General features: G+C 50.6%; 7 protein-coding genes across 7 annotated transcripts; 3 read left to right on the top strand and 4 right to left on the bottom strand.

Moving 5' to 3' along the window:
- Positions 1–87: 87 nt before the first annotated feature.
- N7532_009403 (uncharacterized protein) lies at positions 88–648 on the bottom strand (the record flags this gene model as incomplete). The annotated part of the gene is made up of 1 exon (XM_056621894.1): positions 88–648. The coding sequence occupies one exon, from the start codon at positions 646–648 to the stop codon at positions 88–90; it is 561 nt and encodes a 186-aa protein (XP_056472700.1).
- A 635-nt stretch (positions 649–1,283) lies between these two features.
- On the bottom strand, positions 1,284–2,535 carry N7532_009402 (DNA-directed DNA polymerase delta subunit POL31; the record flags this gene model as incomplete). The annotated part of the gene is made up of 2 exons (XM_056621893.1): positions 1,284–1,579; positions 1,632–2,535. 2 exons carry the CDS (start codon positions 2,533–2,535, stop codon positions 1,284–1,286), a joined length of 1,200 nt encoding a protein of 399 aa, XP_056472699.1.
- Positions 2,536–4,552: 2,017 nt separating this feature from the next.
- Positions 4,553–5,599, top strand: N7532_009401 (NAD(P)H-dependent flavin oxidoreductase; the record flags this gene model as incomplete). The annotated part of the gene is made up of 1 exon (XM_056621892.1): positions 4,553–5,599. The coding sequence occupies one exon, from the start codon at positions 4,553–4,555 to the stop codon at positions 5,597–5,599; it is 1,047 nt and encodes a 348-aa protein (XP_056472698.1).
- Positions 5,600–6,068: 469 nt separating this feature from the next.
- Positions 6,069–7,651, bottom strand: N7532_009400 (taxilin; the record flags this gene model as incomplete). The annotated part of the gene is made up of 3 exons (XM_056621891.1): positions 6,069–6,858; positions 6,920–7,412; positions 7,513–7,651. The coding sequence occupies 3 exons, from the start codon at positions 7,649–7,651 to the stop codon at positions 6,069–6,071; spliced, it is 1,422 nt and encodes a 473-aa protein (XP_056472697.1).
- Positions 7,652–8,311: 660 nt separating this feature from the next.
- On the top strand, positions 8,312–11,527 carry cym1 (pitrilysin family metalloprotease cym1; the record flags this gene model as incomplete). The annotated part of the gene is made up of 2 exons (XM_056621890.1): positions 8,312–8,691; positions 8,755–11,527. The coding sequence occupies 2 exons, from the start codon at positions 8,312–8,314 to the stop codon at positions 11,525–11,527; spliced, it is 3,153 nt and encodes a 1,050-aa protein (XP_056472696.1).
- A 649-nt stretch (positions 11,528–12,176) lies between these two features.
- N7532_009398 (uncharacterized protein) lies at positions 12,177–14,538 on the top strand (the record flags this gene model as incomplete). The annotated part of the gene is made up of 9 exons (XM_056621889.1): positions 12,177–12,228; positions 12,286–12,305; positions 12,366–12,449; positions 12,508–12,806; positions 12,858–13,290; positions 13,338–13,647; positions 13,707–13,921; positions 13,971–14,034; positions 14,087–14,538. The coding sequence occupies 9 exons, from the start codon at positions 12,177–12,179 to the stop codon at positions 14,536–14,538; spliced, it is 1,929 nt and encodes a 642-aa protein (XP_056472695.1).
- Positions 14,539–16,316: 1,778 nt separating this feature from the next.
- Positions 16,317–18,572, bottom strand: N7532_009397 (tryptophan synthase; the record flags this gene model as incomplete). Its single annotated transcript, XM_056621888.1, has 3 exons — positions 16,317–18,009; positions 18,065–18,368; positions 18,437–18,572. 3 exons carry the CDS (start codon positions 18,570–18,572, stop codon positions 16,317–16,319), a joined length of 2,133 nt encoding a protein of 710 aa, XP_056472694.1.
- Positions 18,573–19,346: the final 774 nt, after the last annotated feature.

The following is a 19,346-nucleotide window of genomic DNA, read 5'->3' as shown; positions in this document are numbered from 1 at the left end:
TCCCATTGTGACTGCTGGTTGTGGATGTCGATAGTTTGAAAGAATGAAGTTCTCTTCGAGACTCTAAATGCTCATGTCTAAATCTATCTATTCTTTCCGCATATAACCCGCCTCCCCATACCCTTCAACACCAGCCTTCGCAAGCCCCTCAACAACCCCCTGCACCCCCAACTCCGTCCTCCTAAGCTCAAACTCCCCGAAGAAATTCGGCTCCGCAGAAAGCTTCACAAACCCTAGCCCACCAAAAAGCGCCAAACTCCGCACATTATTCTGCCCGATCTTGACACTCAAACACTCAAACGCCAGATCCCCAACACCCCTCACCTTCTCCGCCATCTTAGCCTCAACACCCCGGCTCACAAACTCCTCCAAGATCTCCTCCTGATGCTTAATGATATACCGCAAAAAGACCAATAGCGCAGCCTTCCCGAACCCACGACGCTGATTGATCTTCTCCGCAATCATGAGCTCAATTTCACCGACGATCTGCGGTGGCGAGTCGCCGTCTTCGCCGTCGTCTACTCGAAGAAAAAGATTGATGTCCCCCACCATGTTCTCGGGAGAGTCACTCTTTTCTGTCAGGGTTGGTGTAGGACGGCAGACGATGAATGTGAGTTTGTCTGCGTCTTGGCGCCAGCTGCGCTGCATTGCGTATTCTTCTTCCACGGTGAGTGGTTCAGAGGCGGTTGCTTGTTGGATTTCCTAGTCGCGTTAGATGTTCCTTTCTTCTTCTTTTTGGTATTGTTGTTTCTTACCTCGTCTTTCATCCATTCGTGGTAGCGGGGTACATGCCATGTTGAGTACGGGACAAGTAGGACTTTAGAGGATGTAATAGCTACATAGGGAATGTCAGCTAGCAATCGGACACAATACTTTCTCAAATGCTTTCTGCTGCTATGTGTATATAGATGGAATGTCACATGGGAGGAGTACGTACCGGTCTCGGCATTCAGCAACATGGCGGCGGGGGGTCGGACTAAGAATTCGAAAGTCCACGGAAATCGAGCGATAGTCTATCAATATTCAAATTGTCTCTTCTAGTTGTATTTTGTAGAGATTGGAAGTCCACGGGTATGCGCTGTTGCAAAGTCGAAGTTTCGCCGAGTCTTCCTCAGAGTGGGGCTTTGGCAGCCTACCGGGAGGCTGGTAATGCCGCAGCGCCAAGCTTCAACCTTTTCTGCTAACACACTACTGTAGATCCTTTCTCCGGACGAGTCCACGAGTTTGATCTTTGATCTTCGCAGTCGTCATTATTCAGTAAGGCACACGCTAATTATATTGATTTATTTTTTGTCTTCCTTTCCCGAAAATGCACCGAACCGAACCACCTCGACTTCCAGAGTCTCAGTATCAAGCAAGACCAGCTCCCCAGTTTCCTGGAAGCGAGGAATGGACATGATCCGTACCCGGGCTGGGGCAGTAGTGCCACTGTCGGTCATCTCGGTATCACCGCCGTCCAAATTAAGAGGAATGATATCTTCGATTACTGTGGTCTTGAAGGCTGGCTGATTTCCGGTGAAGAAAATGTGCGGACAAGTCTCGAGGACGAACGGGTCGATATCTTGGAAAGGATAGGACCCTTTTGAAAGAGTTAGCAAGAGCTTCATCAGGTCAGGAGAGGCTGAACATACAAAGGGTGTCGGGAGCCGTGGGAACGCCGCATCGCCAGCGGAGCATGGCCTCCATGATGCGCATTCGTGCATCGGTGTCATCAGTCTCAAGATTGCCGTCTTCGCCAGCAAAGTCGAGATACCGCAGTACATCGTCGACATTCTGGCCACTGGAGCCCCAAATACGCCATCCTTCTACATCACCTTCCCATGGGTTTGTGACACTGTCAAACCAGCCTGGCTCTGGCTTAGAATCCGCAGATGCTGGAGGTGCGCAGTAGGCTCTGGATTGAGGGAACATAGCGCGATGGATGGCCTGCTGAGGTAGAGAGAAGTTCGCCGGGTCCTGTTCGCCGGGCATCAGAGTGATGGGAATACTGGGTAGGATTTCCGCGAGGAAGTTGTCGAGTTGTGTAATGGGCGAGGCATTGTAAGCAGAAGCATCATATCCGTACTTCTTCGGCGCGGCCTTCTTCTTGGCAGCGTTATCAGAGCCTGCTGTTGCTGCTTCGGCGGTCACGCTTGCACCCAGTGAGTTTCCTGCAATGACGAGTCGACTGATTTTGGAGGCATTCGCAGAAGGGCTGTTCTCATCACTGCCTGAGAATCCCACATAGCCCAAAAGGTAGTCTGTCAACAGCTGCAAAGAAAGCGTATCACTTGACGAGCCTGTAATTCCCAGTCCACTAACAAAGGCAATCTTGCCACCTCTCTCGGAGCCCTTTTGTGTGTCTGGTGGGGATCCTCCATCTCTCTCCCATCGTTGAGGCTGCGGGGGCAGGTCCGGAACCTTGATGTCGATCACTTCGAAATCACCATTCGAGTTTTCCGTTCCTAGAGCTGCAATGATAGCGCCTGTCACCAAGTGTGTCGCTGAAAGAAAGGAGCCAACAAGGCGGAGTCGACCAGACTCGTCTTCCAACATGATCTGGGTCGCGGAAGGGTCTGAAGGATCGGTGTAGGTGCGACGCGGGGCCGGGGCCAATGTGAAGTTCTACAGAGCTCGTTAGAACCTTCAGAGAATGATCAAAAGCTATACACACCTCCTTTGTGAGATCCTCCAAGATATTCGGCTTCATCGGCATGTCCATGTAGATTGTGCCGGCCACCCAGCACAGCTCGCCCTGCCGCACGTCCAGCACTCGATCCACGCGTCGCGCATGTTCACCGGCAATCTGTTCAACAATACCATCAGTAACTTGCACGTACAAGAGCCAATGTGTTCCGCAGGTGCCCTTACGTTGAGTCCACCCCAAGCCGCCAGCGCGACCTGTTCCGCGGCCGGCTTCAGCTTCGCCAACCGCAAAAAGTACATGTCGCCATATTGCTGCTGGTAATGTCGATCGCCACCGACAGGCAGCTTGAAGGTCTCGAGAGGATTGTAGTGGGAGGGGGTGCGATAGACTGGTTCGTATTCCTCGTTGCTATCCAACAGATCGCGTGCGATGGTCAGCTAACGTTCAATCATCGGGGCCAGGGTGATTTCCCCAGGCCAAGACGGTACATTGCGGATAATGACATACCTGGGCGGCCGCAAGAAGTCGGATTCCTCGTTTAGAGCCATTTTGGAGCGATGATCGCACGAGGTGAGGGGAGGTGGGAGAGTTGGGTTGGTGATGCGGTCCGCTGCCTTGGACGCGGACGCGATTTGGCGCGTAATTACATTCCCACTTTCGGCGCTCCGCCCGGCCTCACCATCTCTACTGCCACAGTTCTGCCTCGTTTTCACGACGTACCAATGACTTTTAAGTCCTTTGATATCCGAAATCAATTATAGTAATGGACTAGTCCTCATATCTTTGGATTTTATCTGAGTGACTGACTCGACTGACGAGTTTGTTGACTATATATTGTAGTGGGGAGACCCCCTCCCCCTACATGGGTGCCATCCAGGCTATGTGATATAGCCGGCAGTATACGGTGGCCGGATAGCTAGTTCTAGAATACACCTTCTTACACCTCCCCGAGCTGACCTCTACATTTGGGTTTCTCGCTATTTCTTGACAGCTACGCGTGTGTTTTGTGGTGGTTTTCTGCTGAATCGACCCGCACGTCTCTTCGCTTGCTGCCATCGAGCGTTCCCCTCTTCAATATATACAAAATATGCATGGGATGAATGACTTCAGTATTTAGATTGGATTTCAACCACCCCATATCGCCACCACGTATGATTGTGACATAGATAACACTTTGATCCTTACTAAGAAGATAGCATTCAAGAAAGAAAACTCAAAGTGTTTAAATATAGCGCCATAACTATACTATACAAATGTAACTGTGTTACGCATCCAGGCGCCCGGCACACGTGGAACACTTGCGTAATTCATCTATACCCCATGCATTAATGTTCAACCCCACTGAAATCAAGATGAAGAATATAAGGGGTTTCAAGACCACTTCGGCTGGTCCGTGTACAGTGTGGATGATTTGTTTTCTATGAATATGAATTTAGCAACTAGATAATAGTGTTGGCTACAGAATTTAATGCCCAGGAAAATTAAGCTACCATCCATCAGGCACAGTAGAAACTGACTTAGCGGGTGCAAGAAGTCGGCTATATGGCAGGGACTAGAAGACGAACGAGACTCCGACAAGCCAATGAGGAGTGCAGGCCAACAAAGGCGATCTGCCATCACATTTTCATGCCTGTGGGGTCGATCGTCGGTGTATAAAATGTGCGCGGTTCATAAGCCACGCCGCGATGAGAATGCCTCGGTCCGGCCAAACTGAGCTTCCCCGCATTTTTCCATCAAATATAGCTTCACGCCGAGTACCCTACACTCAGCACCGTTATTACCGCTAGCACTATCCTTCGACTGTTCACGAGTGTTACAGAATCCGAACCGAGTCTACGATATCCTCCACGGGCTCTCAATTGCCCACGACACCTATCCGAACGCTCAAGTCTCCTCTGTCTCCGCATATCACATCCTCCAGTCACAATGTCGATCCAAACACCCCTTTGCTCCCTCTTGAAAATCCAACATCCAATTATGCTGGCCGGCATGGCGCGCGCTTCGAGCGCCCCCCTCGCCGCAGCCGTCTCGAATGCTGGCGGCCTCGGCACGGTCGGTGGACTGGGCTACACACCGCAGCAGCTATCAGAGATGCTCAAGGAGCTCAAATCTCTCCTGAAAGACCCCTCACTGCCATTTGGCGTCGATCTCGCGCTTCCGCAGGTCGGAGGCGGTGCGCGCGCCACAAATCACGACTATACGCACGGTCAGCTGGACGAGCTGATTGACGTGACGATTTCGCACGGCGCAAAGCTCTTCGTTTCGGCCGTTGGCGTCCCACCCGAGATAGTGATCAAGCGCCTTCATGACGCCGGCATCTTGGTGATGAACATGGTTGGTGCGCCGAAGCATGCCGAGAAGGCTTTCCAGCGTGGAGTGGATATTGTTTGTGCGCAGGGTGGTGAGGGTGGCGGTCATACTGGAGATGTCCCATTTTCCGTCCTGATCCCGGCTGTTGTTGATGTCGCGCGGAAGTATCGCAGCCCCTTGACCGGGCAGCCGGCGCTCGTCGTCGCTGCTGGTGGTGTTAATGATGGACGCAGTTTGGCTGCGTCGTTGGCCCTGGGTGCTGCTGGTGTTTGGGTTGGTACTCGGTTCGTTGCGTCCGAGGAGAGTGGCGCGAGTCGCATGCATAAGGAGGCTGTGGTTGGGGCGCAGTATGGCGAGACTCGTCGGACACTTGTTGTTTCTGGTCGACCGCTGCGCATGCTGCCGAATGATTATGTGAAGGAGTGGGAGAGCCGACCGGCTGATATTGCAGCATTGACTGGCAAAGGTGTTGTGCCTATGATGCATGATCTGGAGAACGATAAGGATATCGACATGCCTTTCCTAATGGGTGATGTATCTGCCATCGTAAAAGAGATCAAGCCTGCTGGGGACATTGTGAGGGAGATGGTTCAACAGGCGGTGGATGTGATGAAGATGAATAACGCATATATTGTTGGCAGCAGCCAGGGAAGCAAACTATAGATTTGAACATGTTGTTTACGGACCTGGAGGAAGATAGTGGGTTATTTTCTGGGCTTGATAATAAGACATGTACTTGTACAGAAACAATTGTACTTCAACAGATCCACAGTTGGCCCTCGACGAGATACAAGGTATAATACAAACAGAAAATCGCTCAAGTACTAGAGTTACTCCATCGGGAGAAAGACAGACGCATCACATGCTTCGTTACAAGGATATCCAGAGACATGGGTGCGACATCCGAATACATTACCTGCCTATATGTCGTATTCGCTGACAGCGGCCTCAGAAGTGGCTTCGTCAGCACCTGGACAGATCAAACAAGGGAAAAGCTTTCGACATCGAAGTCGAATTAAAACTAGTAAATTTGGGAGCGTTGAATCTTACAAAACAAGAAAAAGCACTTTCTGATGAGGAGTGTGCATTTGTAATCATATAAATATAGCGGATGTGAATCAATGGCAACCATTTAGCACAGGAGCATTCTGCGATGCCCGTGCCTCAAGCAGATTGGGAGGGGAGGTGGTCCAAAGACAGGCCGTTCGGAAGGCCCTTCGGTACGAGGAATGTCACGGTCAGGCCCATCCAGCTCACCTTCCTCACTTAACTCTTCCTCGTCCTCGTAATCATCGTCGTATTCACTCTCAGTGCCTTCGTCGTCGTGGTCCAGGTGTTCGTCACACTCTGTCAGCCCTGCACCGCGCCCTTGAGCCTGCATCCGGCGGCACAGAGCTTCAAGATGTTGACACTTCCGACGCCATCCCTCTAATGCTTCCTGATTCCGAGTGCGTTCTTCTGCCATTTCAAGAATGTTCCGATTGGTCTGTTCGTGCTTCCGATTCAAGGTGTGGTTTTCCTTCTCCAACCGCTTGGTTTTCTTTGACATTTCTTCCATCTCCTTGCGGAATGTAAGAAAGAGTTCATTACTGTTGTTGAGTGTATCCTCCACCTTTTTGACTGTCAGCGTCGGATCCCTGCAGACTCCCTGCGGCCCTTTATCTTCAGAATCGCATACCTGCTTGAATTTCTCCACATAGATGTTGAGCTGACTTCGCAGTTCAGCCTCGGTGTGCGAGAAAGTGGAAACTTGTGCGCTGAGTGCTCGACCTCGGGCAGTTTCATTCTCAGCGATCCTCCGCTGTTCCTCGTATTTGGTGGTCAGACTTTGAATCTCAGAGTCCTTGCTACGGAGCAGACTCTTGTAGTGCAGTTCACGAGTGTCAAACTGCTCGCTGATGGTCTTTAGCTTCACACGAAGACTGTTGAGAAGTTAGTACCAGACGGAAGGAAAAGACTACAGGCTTGAAAAGTGGGGCTTACGCTTCCTCCAGTTCCAGATCCACCTTTTCATTGCGAGGGTTTCCTTTTGCTGCCATGACGTCTTGGATGTCATACAGAAGAGAGTCGAGACGTTCGTTCACGATAAGGCGAGCCTTCTTTTCGGTGTCTTCGAGTTTCTTATTCTCATCCTGCTCAGATATCTGACGGTTAGCCTGGTAATCGGTCACTGACGATGAGATGAAACAATTTCGGCTGACCTTCACTTTCTTGTTTTCCTTTGTCAGCTCGCGACACAACTTCTCTAGCTTATCCTTCATGGTCATAGTCTTGCCCAGCTCGTTCTTGCTTTTATCTTGGTCCTTTTGCAGCTGGTCTGCACGCTTTTTGCTCTTGGAGTAGTCTCGATCCAGCTTCTTCATGTCTGTGAGCAATTCGGTGTACTTCTTGTGAACGGTTTCCAGCCGGGTCATCGGGGATTCGAACTGGCTCAGGAGCTGATTGAGATCGCGGGTTGCTTTCTTGACTTCTCGCTCTGTTCATCCGAATGAAGTTAGTTAAGACGGAAATAGAACATCAGACGAAACACCGAAACCCGGTGATCATCGATGGGTATCCAAGAGAAATTCACGCACCGATCTCCTGCTCCTGGTCTTTCTCTCCGGCAGCATCCTGCTCTAGCTGCGAGATTTTGGCGGCTAGTAGTTTTGACGTCTCATTTGGATCGGCGACTTTCTTCCCCTTGTTCTTCTTGGCCATAGCGGTGGAAGACATGTTGCGCGGTTCCCAGGCTAGGCCTGTATTTTCGTCGCAGTATTTTCTGGCGTGTCTCTAGTCGCGTGAACAGCCTGAAGACCGGAAAAACTGTGCAGGAACGGGATACACGTAGGTGGGTGAGAGCGGGTTCAATCGGAGGGGTTGGTGCGTAGCGTCAACGTGTGAACCCAGAGGCAAGGCGAGCGCGGTAGGCGGATCACCTCTGGGGTCCTTCTGGCGATGTGTCGTAGCACTTTCTGGAGAGAGCGATCTTGCGGTTTCCTCTTCGGAGGCAGAACTCGACCGGGACGAGGGGGTCCTTAGTCATCGACCCAGCCGCAACGGCACCAGCCACAGCGCAGCGGGCAAGCTTCCTCTTTTTCCTCCTTGCTGGGAAGAGTATTCACAAGTGTCGCAGGTAGTCGGTGTTTGATCTGCTCAAGTTCCATCTGTCCGCAAGTTACTCTCTGCCTTGAGATACGCCGTCACGAGGGCTTGAGCGCCTAGCGTGTATGACATAAGCCCCCGGGGCTTTCGGCCCGATCAGCGTTGTTTTGTCACCGATCTTTCCTCTCATTACCGACGACGAGAAGAAGCATAGCAATCCCTCTCAGACTCGTGAAGTGCCATCAAACGGGGATGAACTATTGTTGAGCAATTTCAACTCGTCGTGACATAATGCTGCGCTCTTCCATGGGCCTGGCGAGGGCCCGCGGCCCAGCTTTGCGCCAACCGGTTTCCGGCCGCTTTTTGAAGACACATTCTGCGATTCCGCAAATATACAAGACGACTCGGTCAGCTTCCACCGTGACGAACATCGATGGTTTCCCCAAGGTCGGCGAGAAGCTGCATGGCTTCACTGTTCAAGAGAAGAAGCATGTTCCGGAGTTGCACTTGACCGCAGTGCGACTGACTCACGATAAGACCGAGGCGGACTATATGCATGTGGCTCGAGACGACAAGAACAATGTCTTTGGTATTGGTTTCAAGACCAATCCTCCGGATGCGACGGGAGTGCCGCACATTCTGGAGCACACAACTTTATGCGGCAGCGAGAAGTAGGTCCCATATCGCCTGAAGCTCCAGACGAAGCGTGGCTAACCTGCAATCTGTTGTTGAAGATTCCCTATTCGCGACCCATTTTTTAAGATGCTCCCACGTTCCCTGTCGAACTTTATGAATGCCTTCACGGCCTCAGACCACACCACCTATCCCTTTGCCACGACAAACCAGCAAGATTTCCAAAACCTCTTGTCCGTGTACCTCGATGCAACACTACACCCACTTCTGAAGGAGGAGGACTTCCGTCAGGAGGGGTGGCGATTGGGACCTGAGGATCCGCGCGCTCTGTTGCCGAACCCCGGCGAGCCTGAAAAGAAGGCTGAGTTGGATGATATTGTCTTCAAGGGTGTTGTGTACAATGAGATGAAGGGTCAAATCTCCGATGCCAACTACCTCTACTATATCAAATTCAAGGAAAACATCATTCCGGCTCTCAACAATTCCGGAGGTGACCCTGAATACATTACCGACCTCACTCACAAGCAACTGTCCGACTTTTCGAAGCGAAACTACCACCCGAGCAACGCCAAGATCCTCACATACGGAGATATGCAACTGGAACGTCATCTGAAACAAGTCGGTGCGGTCTTGGATGGATTTGACAAGGGTCATAGGGATACCGACGTCAAGAAGCCTTTGGACCTCAGCAGTGGCCCTCTCAATGTGACCGTTCCTGGCCCCATTGACACGTTTGCCAGCGAGAACAAGCAGCACAAGACGTCCACCTCTTGGTATATGGGTGACTCGACTGACATTGTTGAGACTTTCTCCGTCGGAATAATTTCATCTCTCTTCCTTGATGGCTATGGCTCTCCCATGTATAGGGCGCTCATTGAGAGTGGATTGGGTTCTTCTTTCACTCCTAACACCGGCTTGGACAACTCGGGCAAAACCCCGGTCTTTTCGGTCGGTGTGACTGGTGTGAGCGAAACCGAAGCCCCCGCGGTCAAACAGGCTGTTCAAAATGCCTTCCGTGAGTCTGTCTCAGCGGGATTTAGCGAAGAGAAGGTGCGCGGTTTCCTGCACCAACTGGAGCTCTCGTTGCGACACAAGACTGCCAACTTTGGTATCGGTGTTATGGAGAAGACTATTTCCGCTTGGCTCAATGGCTCCAACCCGATGAAGGAGCTTGCGTGGAATGATGTTATCGAAGAGTTCAAGAGGCGCTATGCCCAGCCTCGCTACCTTGAGTCTCTGGTTGAGAAGTATCTTCTCAACGACCAGTGCATGACATTCACCATGGTCGGAACTCCTACCTTTAACAAAGACCTGGATGATAAGGAAGCTGTGCGCCGCCAGAGCAAGCTCACGCAGCTCATTGAGCAACATGGCTCGGTTGAAAATGCCGTTGCCAAGCTCAGCGAAGAGGAGCTGCAGTTGCTAAAGGTGCAAGAGGATGCGCATAACGCGGACCTTAGCTGTCTTCCGACGTTGCATGTGAAGGATATTTCGCGGGAGAAGGAGCGCAAGCCTGTTCGGGAGTCGAAGGTTGACGATGCTGAAGTCGTTTGGCGTGAGGCTCCCACAAACGGCTTGACATACTTCCAGGCTGTCAATGCGTTTGATGGGCTTCCTGACGACCTTCGTCTTCTGATGCCGCTTTTCAACGACTGCGTGATGCGGTTGGGCACGGCTAACCGATCAATGGAGGACTGGGAGGACCTGATCAAGCTGAAGACTGGTGGAATTTCCACTTCTTCTTTCCTTGTTAACTCTCCCACCCAACTGGACCAGTTCAAGGAGGGCCTTCAGTTTACCGGTTTCGCTCTTGATCAGAACATTCCAGAGATGCTGGAAATGCTCTCTGCTCTGGTCATGGAGACTGACTTTACTAGCACCGCCGCCCCCGCCATGATACAAGAGCTTCTGCGCTTGACAACCAACGGAGCGTTGGACTCGGTTGCGGGAACTGGCCACCGGTTTGCTGTCAACGCTGCCGCCGCCAGTCTCTCCCGCAGCTTCTGGGTTCAAGAACAGCAGTCTGGTCTGGAGCAGCTGCAGGCTACTGCCAACCTTCTCCGCGACGCCGAGAGCTCCCCCGAGCGCTTGCAGGAACTGATTGAGAAGCTTCGTCTCATCCAGGCCTTTGCGCTCTCCAAAACCTCCAACCTCCGCGTGCGTATGGTCTGCGAGCCTGAAAGCGCCACACAGAACGAGTCCGCCCTGCAGAAGTGGCTCTCTGGTCTGCCCAAGACCTTCTCTCCAAACGGCTCTGGATCTACATCCACTTTCAAGTCGGTCGACAAGGCTCTCTACGACCTTCCCTACAAGGTCTACTACTCCGGCCAGGCCACCCAGACCGTGCCATTCGTCGACCCCTTTAGCGCACCCCTGACTGTGCTGTCGCAATTGCTTACACATAACTATCTTCACCCTGAAATTCGCGAGAAGGGTGGTGCTTACGGTGCCGGCGCTAGCAATGGACCTATTAAGGGCATCTTTACCTTTATGAGTTACCGGGATCCCAACCCTATGAACTCTCTCAAGGTTTTCCAGAACAGCGGAGTGTTTGCCAGAGATCGTACCTGGTCCGAGCGAGAGATCGAGGAGGCCAAGCTTGGTATCTTCCAAGGTCTCGACGCCCCGGTGAGTGTTGACGAGGAAGGCTCTCGCTACTTCTTGAGCGGTGTCACACACGAAATGGACCAGAAGTGGAGAGAACAGGTCCTGGATGTGACTGCCAAAGACGTGAACGAGGTTGCTGATCGCTTCCTGGTGAATGGTTCGCGCAAAGCTTCCTGTGTCCTGGGCGAGAAGAAGGACTGGGTTGGCGCCGACTGGGAGGTCCGCAAACTGTCCATGGGTCAGCCCGACGACGCCACATCTGTCTAAAAACATCATGATCTCCTCTGGGAAATGATTTGATTGATCATTTCCGTGTAATTTACCATCCGCATCTGTGACATGTCCCAAGATTCACCGGGGGTATGCAATCCCTGTACATATACCTTGTATACTATATTGTCTGCATGAACCCCCGATCACTTTTCTTTTCCTTCCCCTTTGCATTTCAATTACCCTCACCCCCAAGCGCTCAAAAAGATCTTCACGTGTCCTGGACACAAGAGCTATCACGTCTCCAACCATTCACCACCATTGGCTGGAGATGTGGAATCCTAGGATGCAAAGCGCAAGAGCAACGGGAATGTGAGCCTTCGAGGCACACTTTCTATCTACGTTTATCAGACCCATCCTGACTTTCAGCCTACGCAGGACGGACTAAAAACGCGAGAACATCCCACTCCATCATAGAAATATCGTAGAAATTACAGCGTATTTTCTCTGTCATCCATCTACGAGTCCCATGTACTAGCAAGCCGCCCCATTTGATACTGTGGAGTCCCCGGAATCTCACTCGGTCCGTGCTCGGCCCCAACCCAAACTCTCAGGCAATCACGTGTTCCTCGATAAGACGACGAATCTAACTTTCACTTCTCCTGAGATCCCATTGCCTCGTGGGATGTGACCGGCTCGGTTCGCCATGGACAAGCAGGCCAAGATGGTTCTGGGCCCGAAGCCCACCAAAGCCTGTGGTGAGTGCTCGTTCCGGGATTTCTCCGTGTGAAGCGGGTGGCTAATTGTGGGCCTAGTCAATTGTAGGCGACTGAAGGTATGCGCCCGACCAGGCACAATGCATTGTCTCCAAGACAATCAATTGACCACCCCATAGATGAAATGTGAGGTTTCAGGGCCGCCACCCTGTCGTCGATGTCGACACACCCAGACAGCCTGTATCTTCAAGCCTCGAGCTAATGTATGTGATGGATAGAATCCACCATGAGTGGCTATCTGAATAACTGACAATTACCGAGGCCTCGGCGATTCACGAATTCATCGATGAGGCCCAGAGCGAGTTATTGGCTCCGCGATCATCAATGCATGATCAGCAGGCGATTCTAGACCGGCTGGATCGCATCGAGGCCGCACTGGGAATCACCCAAGAAGCCCCAGAAGAAGGAAACGACTCTCGCGATATGAGTATTGATGAAGACTCAGATTCTGTACCTTTGCAAGGCGTTTGGAATGCTGTCGCCCATCTGAGATCCATCACACGACCTGCTCCCGATGAGAATATCTGGTCGCGTCCAACGATAAAGAGACTATGGAGCTCGTAAGTGATTGAACTGTGGAATGACTTGTGCATGTCTAATTTTAACTGCAGATTTTTGAATAATCTTCCACTGCTTCACTTTCTCAGCGACCGAGAGGCATTTGCGTCTCCGACACCTTTGCTACTTGCATCTGTTCTGTACATTTCTGCTCTTCATCATCGGTCGTCAGAGCTAGCCTCATTCGATGCAGGATACTTTACAGCCACGTGCTGTGCAATTAATGAGCTTCTAACTCCGACACTCAGACCTGGTTCCTCTACGAGGCGGGATAGTCGAATGACTGATACTTCAGATTATCTCCCACCAAAGCGAAAAGCGTTCAATAACATCCTTGGCCTCATTATGGCGAGCTTGAGTTCTGAAGCTTACATCGATGCAACTGGTTCATGGATTGCAATGGCTTATCGTCTCTGGTTGGACCACTGCCCATCTCAACTAGATTCTACGACTCCTGAGTGGAGGGGGTTATTTTCTGGTCTTCAGGTAAAAGTCTCGTCCACGCTCCTAATTCTAGATCACTGACTTTACAGGTCATCGATATTGAGCATGCCTCTATGCACATGTCATATCCAATGCTACCACGCCAGCCGCCTACGCCGGGCATACAACGTGTGGATAACCACCAGGGAAATGCATACCAAGGCCTTTCCGACATGATGCATCATGGCCTGAGCCATTTCGTGGGCAGAGGATTACCTACCATCTGGTCATCAATAAACAATAGCGTGCCTGATAGTCCACCAGCCGTCGAGACATCATTCACTGAGCAGGACTCGGAGGTGATTCGCCTCTGGGCACGGAAACTTGATGACTGGCTCGTTCGATATAATGGAGCATCCCGTGAGTATTCATGCCTTCAATTCTGATTACATGCTTTGACATCAAGGATGAAATTCAAGAACCATCGCCCTCCGATCGACAAGGAATCGTGATTCTTCTGCAATACCACCTCCATAAACTCTATGTTTTGTCTATTTACCACCCCGCTCGAGGCTTCAACCTCAGCTCGGCCAAAATCACTCCTGTCGAGAGACATGAGCTGCTCGTATCGGCACGAGCAGTGCTGAGGCTAAGACAGGACGACGCTAGCATCTGGTCTAACTGGGATCTTATTGTGAGTTCATCTTCTCTGGACAGAAATTGTTCTTGCTCTGACATATCAGATGATCACCTGGGCTGCAATTCTTTTGCTTCGGGGCGTTGAGGATGGCATGACGCATCAAGACGGTATGAGTGTCTGTTTGACAAGCAAGTCATTTCGAGACTGACAAGAATCTAGATCTCCACCTAATCCAAGGCCATCTCCGCAGCCTAGAAAGAAGCAACCAATCCTCCGAAAGCATTCACACCATCCTATCAGAACGCCTCGAATCTAGCATGCAAGCCATGCACACCCCACCAGACACGACATCTGCTGTAAACGTCCCCGTCCCAACTGCGGACGATTCGTGGACCATCTTCGACCAAGAGATCATGTCTCTCGCAAATCCGCCTTGGCTCTTCCAAGATTCCTCATTCACATCCACCCCCAAACCTCCAAATCAAGTTCAACAAATGCAGCCAGGCTTACAGTCTGTCCATTATGGCTCTGGTATTTTAGGGACCCCTAGCCATCAATTTGCTGCTGGTGCGCAATGGGGCACACCGGAAGGTATCCAGGATGCATTGCCGTCAACGTTGAATCGAATATTCGGCAATGAGAATCAAGGTCAGGATAATGGGCTTATCTAGAAAAATGCAATATAATGTGAATTGTTGCTGGCTACGGCCACACTCCTAGATTTCTAAGAACACTTATTCAACCACCTCACATTATTGTTATAGGAATTCACTGGTAGTGCTCTCTCTCGAATTTGACTGCTTCATTGAAACCCTGTCCTGACTTCAGAGCTTCGAATCCCAAGTTCTTCAATTTTTCCGTGACTTGCCATTAACAAAAACTTGGAACTCCAACGCATCCCGTGATATCGAGTAAGTATACTCTCTTGAAGGGAATTCCCTGCTTTTCACTTCCCGCTTGTACTCAATTCCTAGAAGAGTTTGTCCCCCCAAATCCACATATGTCTTCACAAACTTAAGAACAAATCGTCCAGCCGGGAAATTCCCAGTCATATCAATTTGCACGAGAACCTGGCCCGAGCAGCTGGATCCGGCGCGGATTCCGATAGTTGGAATAGAATGAGCCGCCGCCACCATTCCAATCGAATGCGCAGATCATCGTCGCGGGTTGTGAGGAGCGTTGATAGAGAAGTTCCAGTATATCTTAAGGCAGAGCACGACATAGTTCACGAATACGATCTTCGGCTTTTTGTTCAGCCAGTTGGTCCAGTTGTTGTCTTGGAACAAAGGTTCAAGGGCGAGATTGCGTAGAGCTGCTAATGCAGTAAAACAATTTTCGCCGGCAGATTTTGGAGCCACAAAGCTTGAGTGAGAAAAAATCGAATCCCAAGAGCCGCAAGTTCTTGCTTCAGGCCGGCAAGGATGGTGTATGTACCGTCCGTCGACCGACCCTCTTCAATGGATAGCACACAATTTTTTGGCCCCAAGAACTGTACTGCATCGATAATTGACCCCAGGAGGGTAATATTCACATGAAAGGCTTGATATAGGTCTAACGCGAAGATGTATTGTACCTTCGGCTGAGGCATAGACGAAGGGCGCAACAGGCGGGCCCCATCTTGCGCTCGATGCGCCACCAAAGGATTCGCTTGTAGATTCCCGGCACCCCTGATGACCCCTTTGTACGAGATTATGTACTCCGAGGACGGTATAATGTCCGCCGCGCGGGCGACTGCGGGTGAGCTGAGAGAGATGGGCCGGAACCCTGGAGCGAGTGCGAGAAAGTCAGAAAACAGGAGATGTTGATGATTTCACACATGTTTCTCTAATCGCCGTCTTAGGGCTGGAAAGAGTTGAGCGATGGAGAGCAGATGTAAGATAGCAGTATCTGTAGTATATTCACCGAATTTGGAGGCAAACAAGTTAACTTCTTTGGATTCCTTAGATAAGATAAAGTTAAAAAAATTGATCAATTAAAAATCGCCTCTCTATTCGCCTATCTTTATTTTGGAGGATGGGGAAATGCACGAAGGTTGCCTATACGCGCAGAGGAAACGAAGAAAATTACCAACCACCCACTGCCTGGTGATGGTAGGATAGCGATGTTGCAATATAGACGGTCAAGATAAAACCTCAGAATGCATCTTAGAATATGAGAACCGAAATCGATGAATGGAAGGAGATATGTGCAGGTTTTCTTTAACATGACAGTGAGGATGAGCCTGTTGGCAGCCAGCGGGCTGCGAGGATCTAATGCTTCTGACACCGAGGCAGAATTCCCTAAACTTGACTATTCCAGAACCCCCTACTACTAGTAATAGTTAGTAGTAGCCGTAACCCAGTCCCCCACCACAGTACATAACCGCCCTCTATAGCCAATACTCCAAAATACTCTCTCAAGTAGGTATCTCGAACATACAAGCAAGATTTTTTTCACTAAGCATCGAAGCTCAGAACCTCAAATCCCATCCAATCTCAGGTCCTAGCCGAGGCAGGACGTCGGCAACGGTGTTAACATCCTTATCACCTCTCCCACTTAGGTTGAGAACAATATTATGTTCACCTTTTTTCATCGTTTTGGCTAGCTCAATGACGCCGAATACAGCATGGGAGGACTCCAGGGCGGGGGTGATACCTTCATACATTGCCAGCGCGCGGAAACCAACCAAGGCTTCAGCATCGGTAGCAGCGATAAAACTGGCGCGCCCACTGTCTTTCCAAGAGCTAAGTTCAGGCCCCACGGCCGGGTAATCCATACCAGCAGAGACAGAATGGGTTCCCAAGATCTGACCGTGCTCATCCTGAAGGAGATAGGTGTATACTCCATGAAGGACACCCTTACTACCTCCAGAAAGGGTTGCTGAATGACGAGATGTGTTGAGACCGTCACCACCAGCTTCCACTCCCAACAATTGAACACTTGGCTCATTCAAAAATGGATAGAACATGCCAGATGCATTGCTACCTCCTCCAACACATGCAACGACTGCATCAGGGAGCCTACCAATAGCCTCCTGTATTTGTTCTTTCGTTTCCTCACCAATTACCGATTGGAAGGTACGCACCATTGTTGGGAAAGGGTGAGGACCAACAACAGACCCAAGGATGTAATGGGTAGTATCGACATCTTTCACCCAGGCGCGTAAAGCTTCATTAACTGCGTCACGAAGCGTGCGGCTGCCGGTCGTCACCGGCACCACTTCAGCACCGAGGAGCTTCATACGGAACACGTTCAGAGATTGGCGGCGGACGTCCTCTGCTCCCATATAGACCACACATTTCATTCCAAACTTGGCGCAGACAGTGGCAGTGGCCACTCCATGCTGGCCGGCACCCGTTTCAGCAATGATCCGCGTCTTCCCTAACCTTCGAGCCAGGAGGATTTGGCCTAGGGCATCATTAATCTTGTGGCTTCCAGTGTGGTTGAGATCTTCGCGCTTGATCCAAATATTTGCTCCACCAATCTTCTCCGTGAGATGTTTAGCAAAATAGAGACAGCTAGGTCTTCCCATATAATCGTAATGGGACCGAAATTCTTCCCAGAATGTAGGGTCTTGTCGTGCCTGCTCGAAGCCCTGATCCAATTCAACTAAACAACCCATCAAAGACTCCGACACGTATTGGCCGCCAAAACCACCGAAGCGCGTGGACGGAACAGGAACCTGGCCGTCAGACAACTGCGCGGTATCGGGACGCGCATTCTCTCCGGCGGCCCTGAGTCTCGCAGCAGGTATGCGTGGCTCCAACACGTTAATCTCACGCAAAATTACACCGCTGTGACCCCTCTCAAGCTTGCGTCCGGTAATTCCAGAAAGATATTGTTCCACATGTTTAGCGGCTTGACCGGAAGGCGCGGCGCCTATAGTACTTATGATCTGACTGCCAATGATACACCCTTCAGTCATGTCTTGCACCGATAAGAAGTGCTCTCGTGTATTGATGCCAAAGCCAAGTGCAACTGGCGTATCACGGCTGTAGGTGTGGATGCGATCGAGAAATTCCGGAAGGTTCGAGCTCAGTGATTTAGAAGCACCGGTCACGCCCATTCTCGAAACAGCGTAGATAAATGAATCAGCTAGGCTGCATAGGGATTTCATGCGAGAAATGGGCGTAGAAGGAGCAATGAGAGGGATAAAGGAAAGCCTGGGTCAATCGTCAGCTTAGATTCAGACGAATGTAAAGTTTTTCCTTTACGAACCCATCGCTCGCACAGAATTTCCTGAAAGGAATTGCTTCCTCAACAGGGAGGTCGACAAGTACGAATCCATTGATGCCCGCCTGTTTGCAGTCTTTCAACAGCTTCACCTCGCCATAGCTAAGTACTGGATTATAGTACCCCATTAGAAGGACAGGGATCTGAAGGCCCCGACGCCTCGCCTCTCTGACCATGTCTAACACCCCCGAAATTGTGACACCATGGGCAAGAGCGATCGTATTGGCCTCCTGGATGATTGGGCCGTCCGCAATTGGATCTGTGAATGGTATACCGAGCTCGATCATGTCTATTGATTCCTACAACGTCAGATCTCATTCAACCACACATCGTGAAGGTAGGGCAATGGTTACGCACCTGCACCACTGTTCTCTAGACTGAGAAGAATATCTGGCGTCTCTTCCACCGTGGGATATCCTGCGGTAACATATGCTCCCAAAGCAGCGCGATTCTGCTGCTTCGCTTTGGCGAAGGACTGCTTGATTTGCTCCATTGGCAGTATGGAATAGGTTACTTGGCAGTAGTCAACACTAAACACTGAACTAGTTGTTGAAATGGTCCCCCGCTTTTTCCAACGAACGCCATGACTCATCGCTATGGACCTATTTCGCCCCTCTGTTAGCCCTGAAGGAACGATGGGACAAAACCATGGTGATGTAGGAGACAGAACATGCGGCCCCACATGCATGGAAACATGTTCCCCGCTGACAAAGCGGACACTGTGTCGGAACTCGCTGTGGGCCGAAATGTACACGCGAATCAGAGCGCAACGTCGTCTAATATTCGGAATGCTACTTACCATACAAAAATTGTATGGTAAGGGGGACGTTTCCAATTCAGACATCTTACTATCTCATTCGTGAATGCACCAATGACCCACGTGCGTTCTAACACACCGCAATCGGACGTTCTCTGGTGCAGAACAGCACAGCAGTTGGTATACTGATGACCAAGTGAGAAATTTAGGACTCTACTCCCTTACGACATACAACATGGTATCCTCAACTAACACGCGTTACCTGACTTGGGAAGCAGATTCCACGAGAAATATGGGTTTGATTCAACGGAGCGGTGGGCAGTTTTGTTCAATAATGTCGAATCGAAATCAGAACATTGGCCTTCAACCCAAAATGTTGAATTATATCAGAATTTGGATTTTGCACCCTCCTCATAGTATTCAAGTCTCAAAGTCGTCCACAGTAATCCTATTCTGTGAAAGATCTGCGCTATGTATGGCCACGTTCAATCACATGTATCCTAAACATAC

The sequence above is a fragment of the Penicillium argentinense genome (genome assembly GCF_028826775.1).
Source record: "Penicillium argentinense strain IBT 30761 chromosome Unknown utg000009l_segment0_segment0, whole genome shotgun sequence".
Classification (NCBI taxonomy): domain Eukaryota; kingdom Fungi; phylum Ascomycota; class Eurotiomycetes; order Eurotiales; family Aspergillaceae; genus Penicillium; species Penicillium argentinense.
The sequence above is the reverse complement of the archived record's forward strand: the minus strand, read 5'-3'. Positions and strand labels throughout refer to the sequence as shown.